This window comes from Petaurus breviceps, unplaced genomic scaffold (assembly GCF_028583685.1).
Source record: "Petaurus breviceps papuanus isolate PSGF00001 unplaced genomic scaffold, PetGlider_PUasm1.0 103, whole genome shotgun sequence".
NCBI lineage: Eukaryota > Metazoa > Chordata > Mammalia > Diprotodontia > Petauridae > Petaurus > Petaurus breviceps.
The window spans coordinates 5,486,324-5,503,675 of record NW_027185588.1 but is presented as its reverse complement, the minus strand read 5'-3'; the positions used below and the strand labels follow the sequence as shown (position 1 = coordinate 5,503,675).

General features: G+C 47.8%; 1 protein-coding gene across 4 annotated transcripts in view; it reads left to right on the top strand.

Annotated features, from left to right (window-relative positions):
- The first annotated feature begins 2,449 nt into the window (after positions 1-2,449).
- Positions 2,450-17,352, top strand: part of PALM (paralemmin) — a 29,389-nt gene continuing 14,486 nt past the window's right edge. For 2 of the 4 annotated variants that reach the window (XM_069101436.1, XM_069101399.1), the window contains exons 1-2: positions 14,193-14,312; positions 17,290-17,338. In XM_069101436.1, the coding sequence (XP_068957537.1) occupies positions 14,293-14,312; positions 17,290-17,338 (69 nt within the window). In that variant the 5' untranslated portion in view covers positions 14,193-14,292. Of the gene's footprint in view, positions 2,719-2,773; positions 2,913-14,192; positions 14,313-17,289; positions 17,339-17,352 lie in introns of those variants that run through there. The other 2 variants (XM_069101566.1, XM_069101486.1) reach the window with 2 other exon arrangements.

Below are 17,352 nucleotides of genomic sequence, written 5' to 3'. Positions count from 1 at the left end.
TAGGCACTGAAATTGAGGGGACTGGGAAAGGTTCCTTCAGAAGGTGGGATTTTAGCTGGGATGGCAAGGAAGCCAGGGAAGCTGAGAGGTAAAAATGAGGGAAAGAATTCCAGCCATGGAGGGAGGAGCAGTCACTGGAAACATTCAATCTTATGTAGGAAAATTGGAACACTAATGCATTGTAGGGGGAGTTGTGACCTGGTTCTACCATTTTGGAGAGCAATTTGGAACTGTGGCCAAAGGGCAATCAAATCGAATACCCTTTGATCCATCGATAACACTACCAAATCTGTATTCTCAAAAGATCATTAAAAAAAGGGAAAGGATGCCCACATATACAATAATATTTGTAGCAGTTCTTTTTGTGGTGGCAAAGAATTGGAAATTGAGAGGATGCCCATGAACTGGGGAATGGCTGAACAAGTTGTGGTATATGAATGTAATGGAATACTTTTGTGCTATAAGAAATGATGAGCAGGCTGATTTCAGAAAAACCTGGAAAGACTTACATGACCTGATGCAAAGTAAAGTGAGCAGAACCAGGAGACAGCAGCATTGTGAGATGATCAGTTATGGTTGACTTAGCTCTTCTCAGCAATGCAATGATCCGAGACAATTCCAAAGGACTCACGATGGAAAATGCTATCCACATCCAGAGAAAGAACTGATGGGGTCTGAATGCAGATCGAAGCATACTATTTTCACTTTATTTTTGTTCATGGTTTTTTTCCTTTTGCACACTGTAATTTTTTTTGCAAACTGTTTCTTCTTTTACAACATGACTAATATGGAAATATGTTTTGCATGATTGCACATGTAGAACCTATATCAGACTGCTTGCTGTCTTGGGGAGGGGAGAGGAAAAATTTTGGAACTCAAAATTTTATTTAAAAAGTGAATGTTAAAAAGTGTCTTTACATGGAATGGGAAAAAATAAAATACTATTAAAAAAAAGAAAGAAAACATTTGATCCTGGAAGTGATAGGAAGCTACTGGATTTTATTTGGGGGGGGGGGGTGATGTGGTCAGAACTGTGATCTGAGAAGATTTGTTTGGTGCTGTGGACTTGAGGCAGTGAAACCAGCTAGCAGGCTGTTCCAATTGTCCAGGCATGAGGCTATGGAGCCTGGATGGTGGCAGTGTCAGAGAGAAGAGATGTCTAAATGGCAGTACCTTAAAGATCCCCTACCCCATTTTAGTTAGTTTTAAAATTATTCTTGCTTTTTATTCTGAACATAAACCCCAAATGAAGTAGCCAGTTGTGCAGTGATAGAGACCCTTGTCTAGGTAGGCATACCATCAGGAAGACTCCTCCAAATGTGACCTCAGATACTTATCTGACTCAGATATTTACTATCTGGCCAAGTCATCTAACCTAGGTCTTGCCTGAGCTTGCTTATCTTTAAAATAGGGACTCTTTTTTTTTTTTTTAAAGCAATCGGGGTTAAGTAACTTGCTCAAGGTTACAGGGCCAGTTATTTCTGGGTGTGGTGCTAAGTATGTGAGCCCGATTTGATCCCCAGGTCATCCCGACACTGGAGCCGGTGCTCTTACTCGCTGAGCCACCTGGCCGCCCCTAAAATAGGGACTCTTGATAATAGCACCCAGGGGGGTTTCAGGATCAAATGAGTGAATATTTGTAAAGCAAAAATTTGTTTGTTCTTTTCTCTTCGTTAAAAAAAAAAAAAAGATGCCTCAAATTACCTTCTTTTCATTTTGCTACCCAATCCCTGTCTGTGCTGGCCTCTTACCACTCCACCCATACTGGAAACAAGAAAAACAAAGCCTTTGCAACAAATATGAGTAATCTAATGTAACAAATTTCTGCGTTGGCTGCTGACCTCTTCATTTGAGGAAACTGAGGCAGCAAAGATGACACAGCAAGTCAATGCCGTTTGGATACAAGTTGGATCCTTTGAGGTCTCAGAGTTTCAGGGATTTTATAATTCCTTGCTCCTCTTTGGTTAAGTCCCTTTCCCCATTCTGGGCCTCAGTTTCCCCCCTCTGTAAAATCCTGCAGAGAGATGAGCCTGTCCCCAGGAAAGAGCTCCCTAGGACCTGGGTACAAAGGGATAATTGCAGGCTATACGGGAGGAAACACTTTCCCCGGGGTGGGGACGGGAGGACGCTTTGAGGGGTAGGGGCTGGAGTGGGGAGTGGGCAAGTTGTAGTGATGGCCGGTGGCCGGCAGGAGGCGGCGTCGCACCGCTCCCGGGCCCTGGCCCAGCCCCAGCCCCAGCCCCAGCCCAGCCCAGCCCACCGCAGCTCAGCCCTCCCCCGCGCGCGCTCGCTAGCTCCCTCGTTCCGTGCCTCCTCCCGCCCCGGACAATAACACCGCTCCTTCTCCTCCCCTCCCTCCCCTTCTCTCCGGGCTGCGATGCCTCGGAGCCTCCGCCTGCCCCCGCCCCCGCGCCCCGCAGCCCGGACCAGCCCCGCGCCCCTGCGCTAGCCGGCGGGGAGTGAGGGCGCAGCGGGCGCGGGGGCACCTCGGGCGCTCAGAGATCTCGGCTCTGGCTCCTCCCCGCCGCTCTCCACCTGGGCCCGGCCGCCGCCCCCGCCCCGGGGGCCCAGCCCTCAGCCCCCGAGGCTGCTCCCCCCTCGCCCCACCCTCCCCCAGCCCCTCCCTGGCCACCGCCGCCTCCTCCTCTCCCTCCTTCTTCTCCTCCTCCTCCTCCTCCTCCTGCCAGCCTCAGACGCCCGGACTGCGGGAACCATGGAGTGAGTAGCCGGGGTCTGGGGGTGTTGGGGATCTGGAGGTCTGAAGGCTGGAGGATCTGGGCTTTGGGGGTGCAGGGCCTGGGGTGTCTTAGTGCTGATCGTCTGAGGATCCGGTAGCCAAAGGTCTGGAACCAGGAGACCGGGCGCTTCGGGGCCGAGGGTCCAGGAACCAGGGGTCGCTCTGCAGATTGAAGGTTTGGAAACCTGGAGGCTGAGACTCCGGACATGGGGGCCCCTCACTCTTCCTCAGTGGTGAAAGGGCCTGTGTCTGCTTCTTGGGGCTGAGGCTGTCAGTGGCTAGCCCCACCCCTTGTCGGCTGCCCCCATTGCACCCCTGAGGATGGGGGGATGAGGGGCTTCCAGGGCTTGAGCTGGAAGGCTCCTCGCAGGTGGTGGTGGGCCTGGCCTCCTGCTTACAGCGCTTCTCCCGCCTAAGCTCCTGGAAGATGCTGCTGAAAGGTGGGAAAAGCGATGAAGGGGGCTAGACTCTACTCTGGGCCACATCCTCCTTAATACTCAAGGGCAGGGCCTATGCCCCCCCCCCCCCCCCCCCCCTTCCCCTTGCTTCCCCACCAGGCACAGGTGTTCTGAAAGGCAGAGAGACTAGACAGGCTGGGCCTTAGTGGCTCTTGGGGAAGGGGAGGCTTGGAGCTTCTGCAGTCTTAGGCCTTTCAAGCCAAGTTCCCCCCCCCCCCCCCATTCTCAGCCCCATCCTCATCTCCATCCCTCTCTCCATCATCACCCTTCCCCATTAAGCTATGGTCTTACTCCTCCCCATCCTTCTTCCTAGAGTCTGGTGCTAGCTCCCTTCCTGAAAGCTCTGACCATAAAGTCAGGAGCTCCTCTCCCCTTTTCCTGCCTCCCCAAAGTGCCATAGGCTACCCACACCTCCCCTCTCCCCTTCTGGCAACAAACCCTGAACCCTCCCCCAGCCCCGATTCCTCTCCAGAGTAAATGCTTGTTAATTCATGGGCAGCCTTTCCCCATCCGTCCTCTTAGAGTGACGGCCACCTCCTCATCACTGCTAAAAGAACCATTGGCTACCTTCCTCCCTCACGCTTTCACTTAGAGCCTTCCCACTCTTCCCCTACCCCATTCTGTCAGTCAACGATATTAAGCACCTACTATGTGTCAGGAACAGTGCTAAACCCTAGGGATTCAAAGACAGGCAAAACCATGGGCTCTTCCTTTAAGGAGCTCACGTCCTAATGGGGGAAGATGGCATGAATATAACTATGTCCCTACAAGATCACTCCACAGTAGAAGGCTGTGGGTGTCAGGTCATCTCGGAAGGCACTGGGGGTGGGAGGGAGTGGGAGACTGGGAAAAGTCTCTTGTGAAAGGGGAGATCTGAATTGAGGCTTATAGATTTCAGAGCTGAAAGGAACCCTCAAGAGGCTGCCTAGTGCAATTTTCATGTTTTACAGAGAAAGAAATCGAGGCCAAGACAGGTGCTAGGTCCCCCCATAATGGGTCCGTTCTCTTTCCTTGTCGCCCTCCCCGTAGTTTTTCTACTTTGAGAACAGGCTAACCCCTTTCCAGTTTGAGTGGTGGCCCTGCTCCCTTAGGAAGCCCCTTAAGAAAGACTCGTTCTTGAGCTGGGGCATACTCCCTGGCCCAGTGCATTTCTCTAGGAACTTTTTGCCTTCGGTGTATTGGTGCCTTGAACTCCCAAGTTTTAGAAAGGCAGTTAGGGATCTCTGGCTGAACCATAGTCCCATCCCAGTAAACCTAAATTTCTGAGAGGTGCTATAACTTGGGAAGTCCAGAAATGTAGGTTCTATCTTGCCCTGCCCCTGAATTTCAGAGTGATCCTTTTTCAGTCAGGGCCTCAGTTTCCCTCTCTGTAAAATGAGCTGCTATATCTCTGAGTTCCTTTCCAGATCTGAGTTGATGATTCTAGGAACCTTCTCTAGTCCTCTCACCCCATGACTGAGGAGGCCCCACCCTTGGCTTGGCCTGAAACTTGGCCCCTTTTACATTAGAAACTCCTGACAAGCAGACAAAGCCCTATCCCAGAGGGAACCCAGCCCTGAGCCTTGGGGCCCTGGAGGGAGAGAGCAACCCAACCCAGTCTCATCTTTTCCTCCCTTGTTTACCTCAGGGCTTGCTGCAAAAGTCAGCCAGAGGTCTCTTATGTATGGCTGAACTGAGACCTACTAAGCATTTGGTATAGAACTCCCACCTTAGTCCAGTCTGCAGCAGCAGAGCCCTTTGCTGGGATGCAAATTTAGTTATGTTTGTATTTACAAAGTGTCTGTATTTCCATTCTAACTGATGAGACATATATCCAGCCCCAGCTCTATCTTCTGGGAGCTTATAGTCCAATAAGGGGGATTCCAGATGCACACAAGTTAAATTGTAGTAGGGACAAGAGACCCAGACAAAGAACTCCAGGGAAATTTGAGGAGAGAATGCTTTCAGGTGGAGGGTAGGGTAGCATCAGAGAAGGCTTCAAGGAGGAGGTGGCAGGTGGCATCTGAACTGGGCATTGGAGGAAGAGCAAGATTTCAACAGGTGAAAAGGAGAGAGGACATTCCAAGCAAGAGGACTGATCTTCCTGACTGAACAGAGACTTGAGGGTGAAATTAAATCTGGGAGGCATCCTGTTTGGCCTGAACTTAGGGTGTGAATGAAACTCAAATAAAAAAAAAAAAAAGGCCAGACAGGTAGATTGGATCCCAAGTTTGAAAGGTGCAGTTTGGATTTTGTTCTGGAGGTACTAGGGAGCTCTTGAGAGTTTTGGACTAAGATACTGACATGTTTTAGGAAAGGTCTTTGGTATTGGGTGAAGGATGGCTTCTGAGAAGAGAGGGAGCAGCAGAGATCTATTAAAGCCCAATTCCTGCACATACAGAGCTCACTGTCCAGAGATGATGAGACCATTTCCCAGGGAGGGATACTACTGGCCCCAGAGTACAGGGAACATGGGGGTAGCAGTCCTGGAAGACTTTCTGTCATGCATGACATTTGAGCTGGGTCTGGAAACAAAGTCAGCCAGCAGAGGTGCATCTATTATAGGAGATAGCTCAGAAATGGGATCAGTAGTCAGCCAGCAGAGGTGGGATGAATATTGGGCATCTATCGTAGGAGATAGCTCAGAAATGGGATCAGTTGGAGAGATGGGCTTTCATTCAGTCATGAAAGCACACAGCTCTGAGCAGGTCCCATGACCACAGAAGATAAGGGGATCATGGGATCCTAGAGCCCAAATGAGAAGGCACCCCAGTACTGGGGCTCTAGGTGATGCAGTGAATAGAGCACTGGCCCTGGAGTCAGGAAGACCTGAGTTCAAATCATGCCTCAGACACTTACTACTAGCCATGTGACCTTGGGCAAGTCACTTAGCCCCAATTGCCCTGCCTTCCCCCCCTCCAAAAAACAAAACAAAACAAAAAAAGAAGATGGGGGATCAAGTCCTGCCCCTGCTATACACTGACTGGTTGTGTGACCCAGGGTGAGTCACTGAACCTCTCAGTACTGTAGACTACTCTATAACTAGGTGCTAAACCTGTATTGGCAGTGGGAGTTTTCTCTTCTGGGAGTTTTCTAGGCCAATGCAATCCCAGGGCCAGTTCCTATCCCTCTGTCCCTAAAGCTCTATATAAAGACTTAATCATTGGATGCTTTATGCATCAGTCAACGGGCATTTATTGGGCGCTTGCAATGTACTAGGAAGTGTTAGGTACTAGGCATGTAGAAATAAAAGTGAGCAGTTCCTGCCCTCAAGGGGTTTATATTCTAAAGAGGGAGAAAATCCTAGACATATATGTACGAGGTAACTAGGCCTGGGGGGACCAGATGATGTATCTTGGATTGGGAATCAGGAAATTTAGGTTTAAAATCTGTCTCTGACCTGTTTTGTAACCCAGGCCACCTGACCTTTTAGGGTCTCAAGTTTTCTTACCTGTATAACAGGAACGTTTAGTCTTTAAGTACAGATTGTTCCCTGTCGTCCCCCCTCATGTGTGGGATGTTCTTCTCAACTCCAATCCATTTTTGTTTTTTTTTGTATCATCAGTACTTAGCTTAGTGCTTGTTGACTTGTTTGGCCTCTTGGAACCCCTAGCTCCCTTCAAGGCTCATCTTCTGCCACTTCCTACAAGAAATCTTTCCTACACCCTGCAGTTTATTAAGGCCTCTGCTCTACACTCCACTGCTGTGAATTCATTTTTTTCCTATCTACCTACAAGTACTTGTCTGTGACTTTCCATCCCCCCAAAAGGATATAAGTGCCTTGGGGGCTAGTAGGATTTTTTTCTTGTCTTTGTATCAGCTCCTAGCACAGTCTGGCAAACTATGGTTGCTTAAATATGCTTTTGATTAGTAGAGTGGAAGAGAGAAGAGTTGGGTAGTGATTGGCTATCTTCCCCTATCTGAAGTGAAAGAGGAATACAGCTTTTTTTTTAACATAATCTTGCCTGTCGTGTTGTAGGAGGTGTGTGTCTGTCTGTATGTGCATTATTAAGAATAATGTAGGAAGACGTTACCAGGGGCAAGATTTCAGTTTGAAATAAGGAAGAGTTCTACATACTTACCTCGCAATGTTGTATATTAAGAGTTATCTGTGTTGTCTTATCCCTACTAGACAGAGCTTCTGGAGATCTGTAATCTCACCCTGAGCCTTAACATTTATGGAACTGCATAGAATCAAGGCAAATGAAAGTGAAAAGAGATTTTAGAAATCATCTCACTGTCCAGCCAACCACTGGGTGACCTCTAGGCTCCAGGAGGCCCTCTGAAGACTGGCACCTTTCTGGTTTTTGTCTTTGTATGCCCAGTGAGAATAGCCAGTGTTTAAATGCCATTGTAGAGCACATTATATATGTTATCACCTTTGATTCTCACCACAGCCCTGGGGACTGAGGCGCTATTATTACCTCCACTTTACAGATGAGGAAACTGAGGCAAACCAGGTTAAGTGACTTGCCCGGGGTCACACAGCTAGTAAGTGTGTGAGGCTGGATTCAAACTCAGGAAGATGAGTTTTCTGACCCCCGGCCTGGCACTTTATCTACTGTGCCGCTAGCTGCCCCTCAGAGCATAGTATCTGTAGTAGATGCTTATACATATTTTTTGAATAGATAAAAGAGACTGAGGAAGATAAGTAGCTTCAGATGGCCACCACAGGCAGGCAGGCACATGGGCTACAGAGGAGTTAGTTGCCTTGAGTCTAAGGGAGCTCCTTGTCACAGAAGCTGGTGACCTCCTATCAGGGAGCCTGCTCTAATCAGTCCAAGTTACTCTTCAAATGATCAACATTTGTTAGTTAATTAATTAGGTGCTCTATTGGAGAGAGAATGCACCCATATAATAAAGGACAGATTATACAAAGTAAAAATACAAGGTAATTTGGAAGGAACGGAAAAGGTTCCAGCATCCGAGGGCATCTGGGGCCAGGCTTCCTGCAGACTGAGGTGTTTGAACCAAGTTTTGAAAGAAAGCTCGGGGTTCTAAGGGTCCTGAGTGAGGAGAGAGTGCATATTGCAGGCATGAGGGAGAGCTCGAGCATAGAGACAGGAGTTGGAGTGCTCCTTCCTTTACAGAAATAGCAAAAAGGCCAGTTAATGTATAACAGTCTGGAAAGGTCAGCTGGAGCCAGGGCAGGGTGGGCTCTGAACTCCAGACAGGGGATTTTGCATTTCATCACAGTAGCAATAGAGAGCTATTTGGTCAGGTGGTGACAGGGTCAGAAATCTGTTTTGGGAGCATTGCTTTGGGGACTGTAGCTGGAGAAGGATTAGAGGCTGGAGGCCACAGCTATAGGCCACTTATGAGGTCCTGAGCCCTTGAGGACAGAAAAGGGGACATAAGTCTGTGACCCACTGGCCTGCAGGGGGCTACAACTTTCTGCTCCTTAAATATCTTGTGTGCCAGGCACTGGGCATACAGAGCCAAAAGTAAAACAGTTCTTGTCTTCAAGGAACTTACTGGAGCCTTAGGGGCACCATGGTGGGGTGTATGCCTTGATGGGAGGAGATCTTGGATGTACATTTCATCTCCTACACTTACTAGATGGGCCAGGACTCAGGTAGAACTGAGTTTAAATCCAGCCAGGTACTTAACTAGACTCTGAGCAACTCACTTAACCTTTATTTGCCTCAATTTTCTAATCTATAAAATGGGGATAATGGACATTTAACACAAAAACTAGCCATGTGACCTTGGGCAAGTCACCCCAATTGCCCTCCAAAAAGCAAAAAAAAAAAAAAATGGGGATAATGTTAGCACTTACCTCCCAGGGTTGTGAAAATCAAATGAGATGATAACTGTGTTTAGCACAGTGCCTGGCCTATAGTAAGGGCTATATAAATGTTAGTTAGGTTTTATTATTAGTTATGACCCTGGGCCAGTCACTCCCCTTCCCTGGGCCCCAGAGGTTCCCATCTGTCAAATAAGGGGGTTGGACAAGATGACCTCTAAGGCTCCTTCCTGTTCTAGACCTTGGACCAGGTCCTATCGAATTTCTCTGATCTTTCCATGATTTCATGTAGTCCAATTAGTATTAAGATTCCTAAGGACTCTTCTCTCTACCAGCCTGGTTATCACCTGGTTATCACAGGGCTATTAGATAGAAAAGTGACACAGATAATTATGGTACACAACATTACATAATAAATGCATCACTGAAGTTCAAAATGCACTGTGAGGCCCTAGGGGAAAGTTATTCAAGGTCTTAGGAGAAGGTTATTATCTAAGAGGCAACCATGGAAGGCTTTCTGGTGGAGGTGACTTTAACCCTAGATTTTAAAGGCCAAGTAGTAATCAGAGTGGGGAAAAGGCATTCCAAGCACAGAAAAGAGTTTGAATAAAGGCAGTGGACTGGTGGGGGCTGAGAGGGTCCTCCTGTTTTCCTCCAATGAAAAGAGTAGTGGAGAGAAATCTGAGATAAGGCTGGAAATAAATTTTCAGTCATTTCAGGTGTGTCCAACTCTTCATGACCCAAAGATGTTAATCATTTCCCATTTCCTTCTCCAGTTCATTTCATAGATGAGGAAATTGAGGCAATCAGGATTAAGTGACTTGCCCAGGGTCACACAGCTAGTAAGTGTCTGAGGCTGGATTTGAACTCCAGATGAGTTTTCAGACTTCAGTCTCTATGCTCTTAAGTACTATGGCACCACCTAGCTGCCTATGAAAATAAATATAGGGTGATAAATTTTTTTTGTCAATTTTTAAAATTCTATACTTGAATACAGATGAGAAAAGAAAAAAAATTGACATGTAGCAGACCACAAGAGAGGATTCAGTATAAAATAATAAATTTTTATTTCAAGAAAACCTCTATAATAATTATTACTCATTTTCAAAGCTGCCCAGCTTTTCTTTAATTCCCTGTTGGGAAATTTCTGCTGTGCTTTTTCTACTTAACCCCCCCCCCCCATGCTACATATAAATATATATATGCATATATATGTATATATATACACACATACATAGATATCTGTGTATATACATATGAATATTATTAGATACACATATGTAAAACTTTATTCTGCTTATTTCCTATCATCTGTTTCTCTTGAGGTAGACAACATAAGTTCCTTCATAAGTCTGTCTGTGTTTTTCATCATCATTTCCTACACCATAGTAACATTACTTTCTGGATGCAAACAGCATCTTCCTTCATAGAGTCTTTGAGATTAATCTGGGTATTTTTAATAGTCAGAATGCCTTGGTTGCTCAGTTATTCTTTTTCATTTTATCAAAGTTATCCTTAAAACAATGCTGTTGTTAGTGTCCACAGTGTTCTCTTGGTGCTGCACATTTCACTCTTCATTATTTCTTGTGGAGGTCTCTCCGTACATTTCTAAGATCATCGAGCCCGTCATTTCTTATAGCAAAGTAATACTCCACCATGAGCACATGCCACAATTTGTTGAGCCATTCCCCAATTGACGGGCGCCCCTGCAGTTTCCAGTTCTTTGCTGGAAAGTTGCTATAAAATAGTTTAGACCAGGTAGGTGCTTTTTCGTTTTCCCTAATCACCTTGGGAAACAGACCTAGTAGTGGTATTATTGCAGGGTATTAATCCTAACAGCTGACATTGAGATAGTGCATCGAGGTTTGGAGAGTACATTGTCAGAATACACACATTGTCTCTTTGGACTCTTAGAGCAACTGGTCTAGAACCAAGTCAAATAGTCTACCAACTGTCTTATTTTACAGATGAAGAGATTGAAGTCCAGGAAAGTAAGCTGACATGTCTAAGGTCACATAGGTGGTGAGCACTAGTGTACTTTTCCCCCTGGACCAAAGTGCATTTACAGATAAAGTGGTGCACAAAGAATTTCAGTGGTCTCCCAGCTAATGGTTGGTTGTAGAAGACCTTAAATGGCAGGCAGTGGAGTTTAAATTGGCCTCCCAAGCAACTGGGAGCCCTCAAAGATTCTGGAGGCCAGACTGAATTCTTGGGTGATTCCTGTGCAAGTGGCTTAGACAAGTTTACAGTTAGTAAGCATTATAAGGTGGGATATGAACGCAGATCCTCTGACTTCAGATGCAGCCCTGTTTTCACTGTATCAAGCACGGAGGCCTTGGACAAAGCCTTTCCCCTCTGAGTCTGTGATTTCCTCATCTGTAATTACCCACTTGGGATGGCTAGGTGGTGTCAAAGGTCATAGAGTGCCAGGCCAGGAGTCAGGAAGAGACCTCTTCATGGGTTCCAATGTGGCCTCAGACATTTACTAGCTGTGTGACCCTGGACAAGTCACTTAACACTGTCTCTCTCAGTTTCCTCATTTGTAAAATGAGCCAAAGAAGGAAATAGCAAACCACTCCGTTGTCTTTGCCAAGAAAACCCCACAAGGGGTCAGGAAGAGTTGGACAAGTCTGAAAACAGCTGAACAACAACAATTACCCAATTATAGGCTTTGGGCTGGGAGGGTTGGTGGAAAGAAGGGTAGGGATTATTCTGGCTTCCCTGTTGATGAATTTGTGCAAATCCCTGCCCTTTTCTAGGCCTTAAAGGCTTACTTCCTCCAGGAAGACTTCCTAGAGTTTATCCAGAGATCCTGGTTAAGGGGCAGGAATGGAATTCAGTTCACCCTTTGGTTCTTGGGTCTTGCCAGAAGGAGAAACGGGATAAAAGAGTGTTGAATGAATGAATGAATGAATGAAATAAAGACCCCACCCCACAGGCTGGAGACCTCCTCAGTCCCAAGTCTAGAACATCCCTCTCTGAACCTGGATTTAAATTCTGGCTCTACTGTTTAGGTATTGGGCAAATCATTTCCCCTTTTTAGGCCCCAGTTTTCCCATCTGTAAAGTGAGAGGGTTGTATTAGCCCAGATATTTCTCAACTTTTTTTGTGTCGTGGGTCCCTTTGGATTTCTCAGAATCATGTTTTTAAATGCTTAAATTTTAAATCCATAAATATAATACAAAAAATATATAAGGTTACAAAAGGAACTAATAAAACTGAAATTTAAAGCAGCCTCCAGAGTCTGGGCAAAGACCCTCTGGGCTGAGAGCTCCCCAAGGGTCCCAGGCCTTCCAGAGCAGGTTAGTTCCCAGCTCTTGGAATCAGGTACTGCAAAAGGAAATCCTTCTTGGGGGACATTCTCTGTGATAGTGGAAATGGGGTGGATGTCAGTGCAGGGCTTTGGGCACTGGGACTCCTGGGTTTCCCTGCCAAGAAAGAGAATTGAGCAGCAGGTCTCCTGCCCTCTGTTTAGAGCTTGGGCTCCTCAGCCTGGTGGAGAACTCTCCTGCAGCAGACATTCCCCACTCTCCTCCCCGGCCTCCTTAGTCAGGTCTGTCCCAGGTCGAGGCAGCTGTTTTCTCTCAATAATTAACATAGGAATGAGTCCAGATTTCTCCCCTCTAGCCGAGAGTCCTTTCTTCCCCTCTGCAGAGCCAGCTTCCCTGAATGAGGGAAGCCTAGCTCCCTCCTGGGCTTGGGACTGGTCTGAGCCAGACTCACTCTGGCCAGAATAGCCCCTTCCAGTCCCCACCCACCCAGCTGAGTGACCTTGGGCACATTACACAACCTTTCTGGGCGGTTGTCAATTTGGAATCCCTCTGCTCTGGCCCTCCCTCGGTTCCAGGCACTTTCACTGAGTAAAAATAATAGGATCTGAGAGATTTAAGAGCCGGAAGGGACCTTCAAAGTCAACAAAGGGAGTTTATTATAACCTACTATGTGCTTTGCTACCTACTGTGTGCTAAATGCTGGGGATATAAAGGCAAAAACTGTACCCAATCTAAGGTGGGAAGATCACCTACAAACAGGGTCCTTGGAGATGATCTGCCCCAAACCCCTCCTTTTACCTTCCGGGAAATTCTTCACTAAAGATTAAGCTGGAAGCAGCTAGGTGGCCCTGGAGTCTAGAGGACCTGAGTTCAAATTCGGCCTCAGACACTTGACACTTAACTAGCTGTGTGACCTTGGGCAAGTCACTTAACCCCAATTGCCTTGCCTCCCCTCTCCAAAAAAAGAAAAATGACTAAGCTAGGTCTTCAGCTGGTGGGATGGGCTGGAGCTCTTCATTCATTCATTCATTTAATAAACATTTACCAGGCCCCGCCCTCTGGCTAGGACCACGGGGAGCTGCCCAGGGCGCCATCCCTGCCCCTTGGGACCCCCTTCCTGCTAAGCTCTGGGAAGACTTCTTGGAGGAAGGTGACCTTTGAAGAAACAGGCTCAGCTTGTAGCAGGGGCTTGCCCCCAAGTTCACCAGCTTTTGAACCCAGGTCAGGGAGCTGCGCAGGAGTGGCCTGAGTGGGGAGTGTAGCCTGCTGGGAGAAGAGGTTCAACTTCTCCAGCTCCTTGGCTTTCTCTTTGCTGGGGGGAGGGGACGTGGGCGGGGCTGGGTGGAGGCTGGGGGAGCAGCTGTGGGGCGGGTCTTGAGGCTAACCCATCCCCCCACCTCTGTGGGCTGCTCCCTCTCCCCCGCGCCTGGGTAATCGCCGTTGTCATGGCAATGGTGGTGTTGCCAGGGCACCCGCCTCCCAGAGGGGGCCCCCGGATAAATCACTGATCAGCAGCTTCCCTGGGGATGGGCAGGGTGGAGAGCTGGGGGGCCTGGCAGGCTCTGAGGCTGGGGGTTGGACTGTTGGGAGCTGACCTAATCAGGATGGACTCTATGCCTGGCTGACTGGAGCTGGGGCCTGGACAACTCTGAAGTTGTGGTCTAGACCCTGGGGTCCCGGCTGGACCTAGCTTTGAGGCTGGGGGCCCGGCCATACAAGAAGGAGCCCTTCACCTCAGGGCCTTCCCCTGGCCTCTGGGCCCTATCTGCTATGAAGGCCTTCCTGGCTCCAGTTTTTAGCTCAGACCTCAGGTTTTCTTAGCTTCTCACCGATCCTTTCATTATTTCTTCTACTTGACCCGTCACTGAGCAGCTAACCAGAGAAACAGCTCATCCCTCCAAAGGAGTGGTTACTTGAAAGTCTGGTGAAGCCAGACCTACTGGGACAGTAGCTTCTCCAATCAGGACAGCTCTTCCCTTAAACAGCGTTCTCCCAGAGCCTTATTACTACACTGCTCAAAACTAGAGAGCTGGGGGACCCGTAGAGCACAGGTCAGAGCTGGATGAGGAGACTTGTGGAGCAGAGAATGTCAGAGCTGAGATGCCCTCAGAACAGAGAAGGTCAGAGCTGGGAGGCCCTTAGGGCACACAGTGTCGAGATCCTGGAGGGCCCTTAGAGCACAGAATGACAAGAGTCGCCAGGTCCCTTAGGACACAGAATAACAGAGCTGGGAGGGTTCTTAGAACCCAGGATGTTAGTGCTAGGTCCCTTAGAACAGAGAAGGTCAGAGCTGGGAGGGCCCTTAGGACACAGAATATCAGAGCTGGGAGGGATCTTAAAATAGAGGGTGTGACAGATGGGTGGGCCCTCAGAAAATAGAACTTCAGATCTGGGAGGACCAGACCCTTAGAACTCCAGGATGTCAGAGCTCAGGGGCCTTTAGAACATGTAATGCCAGAGGTCTTAAGACACCACATACCATCTAGTCTAACAAGGACCAGAAGAGGATTGACTCACCCAAGGTTAGACATTAAGTCCATGGCAGAATCAAGACTGGAATCCAGGCTCTCTGGATCCCAAGCTCAGTGTCAGCCACTGAGGCTCAGGGAGGGGTATGAGGATGTCTTGCACAGGCTCGGTAAATATGGAGCTCATTTCCTTGCTGGTGACTCAGTGGGTGACTGGTGACTCAGTTGGTGTCCCAGAGTTGACTGAAGGGAATTTGAGATTTAAGGTAGCATGGGGTTGCTAACTGGAGAGTACCATTGGTCAAGATACCAAGTGTCTAGCCAGCTTTGGACTCTGACTATTGAAGCAGCTAGGTGGGACAATGGATAGAGTGCTGAGCCTGGTTAGAAGGACCTGAGTTCAAATCCAGCCGCAGACACTAGCTGTGAGACCCTGGATGAGTCACTTGATTTCTGTTGGTCTCAATTTTCTCAATTGTAAGATGGGAATAATAACAGCACCTCCCAGGGTTTTTGTAAAGATCAAATGAAATAATATAAGGTGATTAGCACAGTGCCCATAATAGACGCTATATAAATGCTTATTCCCTTCTCCCTTCACTGATAGAACATCTTACTTCCTTGGGCCTTCTCACAGAGTACCTAGACCCTAGAGATAATTGCTGATACTTAAGGGTATTTTAGCTCTTCCTAATTTCAGAATTTCTGCTTCTGCTTTCTATGTAATGGGCAGAGAATTTGGAGGACCTTTGAACGGGGCCAGCCAACTGTCAGCCTCTAATCATGTCTGTCTTGGCTTTATTGGGGGCACATGGGGAGACATAGCTATATTCACTTAGTTCAACCAGGACAGGTTTCTGGTGTTTAAATAGGAACTTTTATTTGGAAATTGAAAACCATCAAAATACAGGAGTCCTAAACAGTACAGGGTTTTTCGATTTCTGATGGATGAACAAGTCGTTAGGAGATCTGAGGTTCATAGTACTTGGGAATCATAGGTTTAGGGCTGGAAGGGACTGTAGGTGATCATCTGAGCTTCTCAAGGGTCCTGGATTTGCTTCAAATTTGATGCATGACTTCAGGCAAACTTTCCCCGTTGTTTTCCAGTCTTTAAAACAAGGGGGTAGCATTATTTGGTAGCTTGCTCAAGGTTACAATGCCAGGTGTTTCTGGGTGGGTGCTAAGTGTCTAAGCCCAGATTCGATCCCAGGTCATCCCGACTCTGGGGCTGGTGCTCTTACTTGCTGTGCTACCTGGCTGCCCCCTTTTAAGGTCTTTCTGACTCTCAGTTCTCTCATCTGTCAAATGGGAATGATAGTCCTTATTATAGTCCCTACACCACAGGATTGGATGTTTGAGGGGACTGCCCTTTGCCAACTGGAAGACTTTGCCAGCAATAGGAAAGTTTGGGTCTTTAGGCTTCTAGCCTGGGCCTCTCCAGATTTAGGGGTCCCACTGGAGCTGAAAGAAGGGCAGATCACAGGATCCAGGGCATCGGGTCCAAGCGACTCATTTTCCAATGGAGGAAACTGAGACCTTGAGAGAAGAGACTTGTCCAAGGTCGTCATAACCCATCCCTTTTGGAGCATAGCTAGCAACTGTAAAATGAGGAGGTTGGGTCAGATAACACCTAAGTTTTCTTGCAGCTCCAAACAGATGATCCCGTGAAACCTAGGCCTTCTGACACCTGGGTTTTGACCCCATGCCTTCTGACCCTAAATACAGCATTTTTTTTTTTTATTAAAACATGCTTAATCTAGAGTTCTCTTGTTCTAACCAAAGAACTGCTCCAATGCTTGGTTTCCCACCTCTATCTCGCACCGGAATCTGGGGAGGTACAAATTTAGGGACAGATCTCTTCTTTGGAAGAGAAGCAGTTGATCACCTCAGGCCCAGCTGTAATTTCAGCTCCAAGGGCACCAGGGGCAGGGAGAGGTGGGAGAGGGTGGTGATCATTTTGCTGTGGGATTGGGAGGAGTGGGGGAGGCAGGAATCAGGTGCTAGGGTAGCCCTGCTCTCTGTGCTGAGCTGGGCCTTAGGATGGTCTGTCTGCCCAGGATGGTCAGGGACTAGACACAAAACTGGGGAGGATTAGGGTCCCTGGCTCCTAACCAGAATCTCCCATCCCAACCACTCAGCATTTCTCCTGCTCATCAGAAAGGCACTCCTGGGTGTGTTGCTGTACTAAGCAGTCCTGGGCTTATTGGGGATTTGTGTCTGAGGATCTCAAAGCACTTTGCAGATAGAGGAATACTCCAGCAGGAATGACTTAGTTCTATTTTATTATTGTCAAACTTGGCTTAACAGATGATGCTTCCTATTCCTGTGTAGGGGCAAGAGAAGGGGGGGTGGGGGAAAGAGGTAAAGACTGGAAACTCCTGCCAAAGCAATCTGGGAGAGTTTCCTGGAGGAGGTAGCATTTGAAGGAGAGGGAGGGGAAGCATGTTGAGGGAGCTGCAGAGAGGTTTGGTCGCCTTGGCCTTGTTCTGCTGGGCTGAAGGGAGGAGAGAGGACCCCTGCCCTTAGGGAGCCTCCTCTTTGGAAAAGGGAGAAAGGGCCACAGTCATGTCTTCAAGAGGTCTACTTAAACCTATCTGTGACTTCATGCTACTTTTTTTTTTTTTAACAGAGTCTCTGTAGAAACAACTTTCCAACAGGAAAGGCTTCAGGCCATTGCGGTGAGTACCTGTCA